We start from the raw sequence: 10,833 nt of genomic DNA, 5'->3' as shown, positions 1-10,833 counted from the left end.
GTAAGTGACATCATATATACAACAATTTAATATGGAAAATGTTTTAGTTAATATTGGAGAATGATGTGCATGTGTTAAAAATGAATAAAATTAAAAATGTTTATTTAAATTTGTTACTCAAAATTCAGTACAAAAAGCATTAGACTGTCAGTTATGTTTCCAAACTGAACTGGTTTCATATAAAGTAACAACCTCAGTTTCCATTTTTAACCATACAGGCAAATAACATGGTTCAGATCTGGTGTGTATTTAGATATATAAACACCAAATTTCACAGTTGTGCAATGCAAGGAAAACCAAACGCCATATAAGGCGTTGGGATTGTCTGACTGTGAGCAGCGCATGGTGATGCTGGATGTGGTGCACGATGTCTCGGTGACAGCAGGCCGGCTGTTTATTTGCATGGTGGGAAAGCCGAGCCCCAAGGCTGACCACAAAGAGAGGCTTATCACCGCCCCACTGGAGGTGCCCTCAGCTGCTCCCAGAAAACAGGCGCGCTTCTTCACTCTGAGCAAACAGGAAGTAGAGCGGCAAAGCGGAGAGGCTCTGGGCTTTTAACCCAAAGATTGCCTGTTGGATTCCCTGGTGGGGCACCTTGCTCAAGGTACAACAGCAGTATTTCACCTGCTTCAGTAAAATACCTAGTTGTAACAATTTGTAACATTTGTTACATTTAAGAAGATATCTGCAATATAATGCTTAAAACACATAATAGTAAGATCAAGGATTTCTCAAACAAAAGGTGCTTGTCAGTAATGTAGCCATGATATGGGAGGATCCCCTGTACACACTCATAGGAAAGGAGAGCCGGTCTTTACTGCAGGCACCGTAAGCTTTTTCCTTTCACTTCTCCATTCCCCCTCCCTCGCTGTGTGTGCCCCCCCCGGAGGTGAGCGTGCTGTGTGAAGGTCCAGCGGGTGGTGACAGGATCGTAAACACCTCCCTCTGCCTGACCAGCTGCTCTGGCTCGCCGCCAGTGTCCAGAGGCTGCCAGCTCCGGCCCTGTCCTACGTGCTGCTCCGCATGGACCCCCTCCAGGTGGCAGAGGGGGTACCGCCGAACCGGGGGGGGGGGGGTACTTTTCCACAGACGCCCTCATCCAGGGTAACACTGCTCGCCTTTAGCACATTACTCAGAGTCTGACGGCCGCGGCCCACAAATCAGCCCTGCAACCTTTGTGTTAAAAAGTCAGCCCCCTTAACCTTTCCGCCTCACTGCTGCCAAAGGAACAGCAGACAGACAAATGCTTACTCAGCCTTTCCCTTTCTCCGCCAGCACGGAAAGACTGTGTTCCACTCTCCCTTGTTCTCCTTCCGCTTCTCCATTCCTGTGTCCGTCGCTCTCTACCTCCACCCAGTCTTCCCTCCTTCTACAGGCTCCAGGACGACTGGGTGCTCCTATTAAAGCTCAAAGGCTTGGCTGTGGGGCTCACCCACATGCTCCTTAATGCTGTGTGTTGCTGGGTCTTCTGGGGAGGGGGAGGGGGCTAGGTGTATGATCTAGAGCAGTGTTTCTCAACCCTCTCCTGGAGTACCCCCTGCCCTGCATGTTTTAGATCTCTCCCTGCTCCAACACAGCTGATTCAAATGATCAACTCGTTATGAACTCCCGAAGCTGCCTAATAACAAACTGATCATTTGAATCAGCTGTGCTGGAGCAGGGAGAGATCTAAAACATGCAGGGCAGAGGGGAACTCCAGGAGAGGGTTGAGAAACACTGATCTAGAGGCTCTGATGACAAAAGGGAGAGTTATTTCTGTCCCCGGTATAAGTAAACAGGCTGTCGGCATGAGGAACGCAGTCCTCTGTCCGGCGGGTTCAGAGGCCCGCTGGGGAGGCCTGGATGGCCGGTCCCTCTCTGGCCTCTGGCCTGACTCAGCGCATTTCTCTGCTGCCCAGGCCTCAGCACACTCTCTGGAAATGCCCTTTGTCTCCGCTCACGAGTCATAAACAAGTTGCCATGACGCCGCCCGGGGCTGAACATTCCAGAGGCTTCTCAGTGCCGGGTCACTGGCCGTCACCAGAGACACGGGCCGAGACAGAGCGAGCTGCCCGGCTCATTCCTGCACGTCTCACGGATTCCTCTCCACGCACTCACTTCCCAACAACCTGCATCTGTCCGTTTCACTTATTTTGGATTTCACCTCAGGCTGAGGTCCCAGTTCCCTGTGGTCACTACAAATCCCATAGTTCATAGTGCCTGTTCTGCACTCTCCATTCCTAGCCAGGCCGCTGCCCCAATCTCATCATCCAATCAGCAATGTCACACTTCCCACCCTGTGTCTTATAGTCTGCGAGGCGTGCTGATGCCCCACTCTGATTGGTCCCGCTCTTGTGGTAGACGGTAACCATCAGCGGAAAGCGAACAGAGTTTCTTGGATGACAGGTATCAATCCATTTGTACCGTACTGTTCCTACTCATCTGAACTCTGGCCATTTCTGGCCAATCTGAGCATGTTAAGGAGGGATTAGAAAAAATTATCATATTCTCTGCATGGTTATCACCTTGATCTTAAGTGCACATACAGCTGGGGAGAAACATGTTTCCTTACAGCCCTCTAGACGGGTGGAGATGGGTGTGTTTGCTCTGGGTTGTTTGAGTTTGACAAGCCTGCGTCCAGCCCTCTCCAGCACCACAGTGGGGGGTCAAAGGCCACACAATGCAAGAGGTTCACCCGCACGCATGACCTGCCATTGCTAAGCCTCATGGGAAGGCATGTCAGAGGGCTGTCGGCAAAACCCTGCTTTGCGTAACACTTGTTTATACTCAACACTCTGCTGTTGGACAGTATGCAGTGTTAAGGCTGGGGGTGCGAATTCCACACAGGTAATTGGGGGGGGGGGCACAGCACCATTGAACACATGGGTCAGAAGCACCCCGATCTGCTGCTGGATCGGACTCAGACCTCACGTTGTGCTATGTCCTTACTGCCCTGACGTCACCGTCACACAGACCCGGACGCCGAGGTAAGGGTGGCCAGCTTTCGGGGCCCTCTCACGGCGAGGGGCACCCCCACCCGGTCCACAGGGCCGGAGGAGTGCGCAGCACTCAGGGGCTCACAGGCACACAGTGCAGGAACACAGCATTTCCACACCACACAACACAGAGCTGTGCTGCAGGTGGAGATGTGTTTGTGGGGTATTCAGGAGAACTTTTTTCTGTGTTTTATTTTCTTCATTAAAAATAGAGACATGCTAAAGAACGAACTATGTTGGCAGTGCAAGTACAACACAGTTTCATGCTTGTCTTTTGATGTTTCTCAGTGTTGGCATTCTCAGACCTAACTCACTATGTCAAGGACATAGTTTACACTAATAAATATTAATCATAAACATGAATATAAATAAAACAACTCATTATTGTCAAACCTGGGAGTGAGACTGATTTTTAACAACTGGAGCAGGTGCAGACAGGTCTATACCACAGAGATCCAATCACGAGGCAAAAAGCCCACAAAACAAACAAACAAACAAAAAAAATATGACCTGAAACTATACAACACATCCCTTATTCATGACAGGAACATAAAGACATGAAGCCTCAGGCAGGTTTTGGACCAATTTCTTACTGTAATACAGTGATTGCTTTCACAGTTACTAAATCTACCTGCAGTGTGGAGGGATGGAAAGTGTATTTTATTTAAGTCTGCTCCATTTAGGGAAGGGGCTGCTAGGCTAATACCATCCCTGTTGTGATCCCTGAGACCTCGGGTGTCATGTTACCTGACTGTGAAGCCGTTACTGGGCAACACTGGTGACCTTATTAACCCAGTAGCTTCTCAAGATAAGGAAACAACACCTCATGTCCTAACATGCTGGTTCCACAGGTGTTGGGAGACAGAACTTGGTGTCCTGTAGAATTGAAAATAGCCCCACGCTGCATGATGTGATGCTCCCAAATGGAAACTTTGCTGAATGCTGAAATCAAACCAGGGCTCCCCAGTGGCTTAGCTGGGTTCGAGTTTGGGAGTTGTGTCATTCTTCCACAATGACAGACGGCCACTCGGCTGGTGGCAGTGAGATGCCTGGTGTTTGCTCTCCCAGTGCAATATGGGAATTCTAGTGTGAAAATCGTGGTTGGCATGCATACAGGACGACCACATCTTCTATGCCCCAACACTAATGTTCAACTGATAGATTCAAGTATTTACAGAAAAAAAAACAAATCAATACAATTTGGAAATCAAACAACGTTTAGACCATGGAGATCTTCACCAGGTCATCCATGGTCAGAAGGTTTTTCATTCCACCGTTTATTAAAGTTTTCACTCGGGAGCACGATGACAGCACGCGTTTATATGAGCTAAGCTTCACAGACAGCTCTCGTTATCTGCAGACAGGAGTCGGCTGTGCCCTCCGGGCTGCGGGCAGCCAGAGTCACAGCAGTTACGTAACGCGTGCTCTGGAGTCCGGTCGTAAACAAAGCCGCGGTCACGCTGTTGTCCTGGAAAACTTTCTCCGCTTCCTGCAGCACCCGGGCCACCTGCCCCCGTCACCCTCACGCCGCTGCCCTAATTCCGCTAACCTCCGCTAGTGCGCTTCGGCTTCCTTCCGCGCAAATCACGCCGCACACGGCTGTCACATTTTGCCAGTTATCCACTTCTGAGTTCGCGCTCGAATAAGCACGTCTTAACGCATGCCTTCGGGCACGTCTCTGAGTGCAGGAGTGCATCTCTGCGCGCTGCTCTTCTTACGAAGGGAAAAAAATCTCTCTGTTCATTGCTCCTAGGAGACCGGGACACAGAATGTTCCGTGTGTGTGTTTTCTCAGCAGCTGAGTGCCAGTCAAAGCTGGTACTGTGTGAGAAAATACGGCCACTCTCGAAAACAACCCACTTCAAAATTTCACACACAAGAACATACAGGGGTGTACTGTGCGCGTGTGTGTACTTTTGATATTTCAATATTCTATGGCTCCCTAAATCAAACAGACCACACCTTTCCACCTCAGGTATCTATCAATCTTTCGAGCAATACCCCTATCAATCTATCCCTCTGGCATCTGTGTAAACAGTGACTCACTGCTATGTAGTTTGCATTCGCTGTCTCAGGCAGGAGATCTGCAATATCAGCGTGTGCTCTGCTATGGCAGAGGGTTCTTAAGCTCTCTTTGATGAATATTGATAACAATAAATGCAAGCCTATTTTTCTTCACTGCTTTGCTAAAAAAAGCATCCGAAAACTGATCCAAGTCAACGACTGCTAATGTCATGGTGTAATATTCACGTCGGTTTCACCCATACCGTCCCTGAGAACTAATTTTGGCTCCTAGAAGCCCGAGTTAATTGCGAAGAAACTGACGTGACTCTAATGTTGGAAACCAAGAGACTGCAGTCAGTTGGCAAGGGGCTGAGGCAGAATCGATTATCGATATGCATCGATCTTCCGATCGTTATTGACGCCAAGAGTTGTCAATAGCGAAACAAATTGCGAAAAAATAGTTTCTACGAAACTAGAGTCTACGACTGCACCCCTGCACGTGCTGTTGTGTATTCAGGACGTTTTGAATATATAAAAAACCTCTCAACGACACGAAATTTTCACGTCAAACAAATACTTCCAGTTAAGTTGGTAACACACATTGAAGCGTCGCGGAGAATGCCTCGCTATCAAAAAGTTCGACGAGAAGGTGCGCCTGCTTAAATAAGGATGGATGTAACTAACCCTGAAAAACAAATGCTTCCAATTTTTGCCACTCTTTCATTGGATAAAAAACAAATAAACATATATATATGAATCATAGATAAAAATACAATGATAAATAATATTTTTGAAATCACCAGCCACCATGAGCATACCACTAAACAGTCGTGGCAACGTTTTGCCCCACAGTATGCAGTAAGATGTGACGTTTATGTGACATTCAGACAGGCTAACATAAATTATTGCTAGCAACGGTTTTACAATTCATGTTTTTAAGCCTAACCCCTTTTCACGGACTAGACCTCCCACATATTAACATGTTCCGAAGTCCTAATTTCCTTGTGAGAGCCACTGTCCGTGTACGTTGTTCGGATATCCAATTCGCTGGGGTATTTTGCAGATTTACCCATTTGATGTCGTATGTAGGCTATGGCATCGATTCACTATGCAATAACAGTGCACAAGCCACGGCTGAATACTTGGCTACTGTATTTTGCTTGTGTAACTGCTGAACAGCAGCTGGACGCCTCTGTTTTGCAAGCTAGTCTTTACATGAAGCAGTCTACTAAACATCTAGCATGACATACTGCAGCGAATGGGTCAACTCAAAGACTGTTTAGTTTCATACGATTACATAAATAATATGTACAATAATTCTGCACTCGGGGCTGATAAAACCTAGGGCTGTCTGTCCAGGGTTATCTTAAACAAAGCATCATGCACACGTAGCGCCAGCTAGCTAGTTAGCATGGGAACCAACAAGCACAAGCAAAGCATTTGAGCAAATGCGCTTTCTCCGGGCCACGGCGCGCGTTGTATGCAGAATCGAACAGTGCAAAAATATCATCAGATATTCTTATAGTGTTACTCAACACTCCTGCCCACTCCATTTTTAAGTTCTTTAGATCCACTGAATCTGGCCTTGTTGACATCAATTTAGCTCCGCCTCTTCGCCACTCAGAAACACACACGCGATTGGCTTGCGTTCTGTCAGTCGCCAAACGATGCCCGTGAGATCACAGCCTATTCAACGGCATCGTCAAACGCAGAGATATCCTATTGGCGCACACGGCTGTCAATACCTTTGGTTCAAGTGTTAGGTCCACCTCCGCACCCAGCCCATAAAAAAAACAGGGAACATTCAGACCACTCAACTCCGTAGAACGCTGTTTTTCATTCAAAAACGCCCTTCCAAAAGTCGCGAAAGACACGTTTTTAGGTCAAAGGAAATGTATTCTACCAAGGTATTCCACTGTCATCACGGTGTGTCCCGTGTACGCCGACGGTACCTACCGTTCAGCGACGGATCGCCGTTGTTGTTTCCAGAGCCAGCGGTAGACATCGTGCCTGTGAGACCAGCTTGCGTATGACTGTCAGGAAGACGTACATACTCGCAACACACGGACCCGAACGTGCGCGCAACCGCGTCCGCCTCCCGCGGCTGGAACGCTGACCCTGGATCAGTTTTTCACCATTTCACAAAGCGCTCGCGGGTAGCACTGAGCTTGGCTTTCCCGATCCTGGATCGACATTTTGGAGCCCTATAAACTCGCAGCGCAGGGGTTACGTCAGCAGGTTAAATCTGGCCAGTACAGTACTTCGCTGGCTAACAAAGAACAGTATTGCATAACATCATGTGCAACCCATCGTTTCTGATATCAAATCCGCTTGCCCGTAAGCACTCGGCAGGCTTTACATTTCACACCTGCAACAGATATTTTTGTGTTTTCCAACAAAAAATTATTACAAACGCAAGGGAGAAGAGCATTTTTGATAATGTGCAAAATACATTACAGTATCTTCAGCTAGACGTCATGGTCTGAGCGAAGTGTGTCCCCTGTAAGGACTGCGTGAAGTATTCACCCTGCAAGGCACTGGCACGAAGCAAACATATAGGAAAGTCTGACAAACAAAACACCAAGCCAAGTCCATTTTGAAGACATTTTATGCTTTACTTCAGTAGTTCAGTGTTGTATTGATTTTTCGTAATATTCATTTAATCTGAATTTTCTTTCCCTCTGTGTCAGCGGCAGACAGGTTGTTATAGTCATCATGTTAAAACATCTGCATTTACCCCCCCCCCCCCCCCCCAACATCCCACCCCCAGCCCTACCCCTTTCAAAAAACAAACAAAAAAAAAATAAAACAACAAAACAAAAACAAAAAAAATTCTATAAAATTCACCAACAAAGTGCGTTCTGTCAAGACTCCTGTGGGGGGGGCGCTTTTGTGAGCTTTACTTTGGGTGCCCCTGGACTTTGCCCCCTTGCATCCAGGGGAATCCATGTTAATACTCCATGAGCAAGCTGCTGTCCGTTTAAAGACAAGCGGCGGACTGTGGCTAGCCCTCACTGAGCCTCCAGGGCCCCCTGATTTGAGAGAGAGGTTCCACGGTAAGCCTGGGGTCCAGAGGCCGACGCCCGCGGGCGTGCCAGCCGGGAGGCCGCTCAAGTTCCCATCTCGGGTCTTCCATTTCCTCGCCGACTCAACGTAGCCCCTGGCCTGGCCGAGAGAGGCCTTATTTCCTGAAGTTTAAAGCTATGGCATAAGAATAACAAACAAAAAAAAGGAGAAAAAGAGAACAGCCACCAGGCCAGCGGCTCTTCTGAACCAGAGCCGGCCGAATCATACAGTAAAGGAGGAGAGAAGGTACGATGGAGGACGGTCACCGAACCGTGTGCATCTGTGGAGCTGTTTCAGACTGAACCCGGGGGGCAGGGAGGCGGTGTGGAGGAGGGGGAAGAGGGCTCTTAATCTGCAGTCAAAAGAGGGCTGCATCGAATGGGGTAAGGAATACGTGTGGGTACCTTTGGCTTGTCCTTTAAGCTCGCTCCACTCAAGACTGACCGCAAGTCAACCGCATAAACGCACAGACTGCCAGTTTGTGCGCGGGTTGTGCCACGGGGACGCTTACAGCAGAGCAGACTCTGAGAAGAAAATCTGCCTCTTACCGCTCTGGTCCTAAAAGCCACCTGTACCTGCCTCTTACCGCCGTGGTCCTAAAAGCCACCTGTACCTGCCTCTTACCGCCGTGGTCCTAAAAGCCACCTGTACCTGCCTCTTCCCGCCGTGGTCCTAAAAGCCACCTGTACCTGCCTCCAAGGCATTACTATGGAGCGTTAGCATTGTGCGAGGGTGGGCGGAGCTACCATGTCCCGTCAATCACTGACTCACTGACCCATCTAAAGACCTGGCTCGCCACAGCAACACTACGAGTGATTAAAATCAGTGAAGCACCGACAATACACGGCACCACGAACTCTGTGGGTGACAAAGCCTCCCCTGTCAGACAGTGGCAGCCAGTGAACTACAAACAAACGAGACAGGGAATTTCCCTTTATTTGACCACCATTCTGAACCATGTTTTTGATTTGGAATTGGAGTTGATGAGTGACCTACAGCAACTGGCAGTCTAGTTAATGATAAAACAACTGTTCAGTGGTATTAGCAGTTTAAAAGCCATTTCTCCTGTCTTCCCTCTGTAGCTGGTCACTGGCTGCCACATAAAAACAAGATACTATACAAGACCTCTGCACTATGAGGAATTTGGTGGAAAACCACAAAACACGGGTCCCATTTCGGGTCCCAGCTGTTAACGCACAACTGCGTTGTCCAAACCACATTCGATCTCTATTCTGAGAAGACAACATGTTTGAGTATTACAGACACAAAAAACAGAAACAACCTCCATGAGGAGTGAGGGCTTCAAACACCCCATTTAGACCCCAGTCCAGTCTGAATAATAATGGATGTCATTCTAGCAGTTATATGAAAAAATATGCGTATTCCTGCACTGAGAATGAGTTAACGACCAGCTGAACACTGCTTAACTCGCAACATGAGCATGTTTGTGGATTTACCTTGTGAAATCTCTTCCCACAAAATAAACACTCAGTGTGTAATTTTCTAAATATGAACACAGATTACTTCATTCATTCTCCTCCGATCCAGGGCAACAGTCTGCGGTTTCAACCAAATTAGTCCAAACGGTCCTTTTTAAGACATTACCACAGATTATAGATAAACAGGACCCTACTCTAACGGCACACACACTCATCAAATCACTTATCTTTTTAGGCTGTTCCAAAGCCCTTCAGTGATGTGCGAGTGGCATGCTCTCCCTTTAACAGCTGTAAGGATGCCCTGTAAATGATTGCCATTCATGGTACATGACACAGAAGCTAATAAAACTCCTACATATTTATATTTATCCACACCTGTGGGTGATGAATGCAGAAAGCTAGAGATTTCCCCTCTGCCATGACTACAGGCACCTCACACAGCCGAACCAGTGAACCCGTCCCTGATATAAAGCTCACCGGCTCTCAGTGATGTCACAATGGTCGTGCCCAAAGTGGCACCTGGCTGGACAATGTGATCCTTTGATCTCTCGTATGCAGTGTGTGTCTACCTCCCACAGCTTAGAGTAACGAGGAAACAGCCTGGGCTCATCATGATCAGCGCATGAGCATCACTAAATTATTAAATCATTAAAAGAGCAAATCCCTAAGAAGGTGAGGCATGTAGATAGATTATAAATTATTCGTAACTTCCCTCCTGTGTCTTGAGGAGGAGGAATCAAATCTCTCTCACACACACACACACTTGTGTACTCACACAATCAATCTAGATCACCTTCAGAGCTTCTTTAAAAATCCAGTGTTCTGATGATAAAATACGTGACCAATCAGTGCAATTATAAAGATGACACAGAGACCACTTACAAGGAACCAAATGATAGACATGATGAAGGGAAATAAATATTCTCTGGTGGTATCTGCATGCTAATGATACATTTTTATGGTTATGAAAGTCATGGGTGTAATCGCTGGCTCAACTCTTATCAGGATCAAGATACTGTGCCAAAGCCATAATAAAGGCAAATACGAGGCCAGGGTACATCACAAAAAATACTGATTACAAATCCAAGGAGACCACCTCGATGTTACACAACGCCTTTGACCACACAGGAAAACTGTGCCCACTTCCGGGCACCACACTGTAAGGACTTTGTAGCACTTGGAAAAAGCACCACAAATGGAAACCAGAGAGGCTCCAGGTATCAAACATATAAACTATGCGGCGAAACTCGAGACATTGTAACTGGACAAAAACGACAGTCAGGGGAGATGAGACTGAGATTTTTAAAAATTGACCAGTATATCATAACACCCTGTTGTCAAACCTGGGGG

At 47.4% G+C, this 10,833-nt stretch overlaps 1 protein-coding gene across 1 annotated transcript in view; it reads right to left on the bottom strand.

Annotated features, from left to right (window-relative positions):
- The window catches only part of bnip3lb (BCL2 interacting protein 3 like b), a 12,433-nt gene extending 5,339 nt beyond the window's left edge, over positions 1-7,094 (bottom strand). The window contains exon 1 of the mRNA XM_036529126.1: positions 6,935-7,094. Coding sequence (XP_036385019.1) covers positions 6,935-6,983 — 49 coding nt within the window. The 5' untranslated portion in view covers positions 6,984-7,094. The remainder of the gene's footprint in view (positions 1-6,934) is intronic.
- Positions 7,095-10,833: the final 3,739 nt, after the last annotated feature.

Source organism: Megalops cyprinoides, chromosome 5 (genome assembly GCF_013368585.1).
Source record: "Megalops cyprinoides isolate fMegCyp1 chromosome 5, fMegCyp1.pri, whole genome shotgun sequence".
Classification (NCBI taxonomy): domain Eukaryota; kingdom Metazoa; phylum Chordata; class Actinopteri; order Elopiformes; family Megalopidae; genus Megalops; species Megalops cyprinoides.
This window is presented reverse-complemented; position numbering and strand designations above follow the sequence as displayed.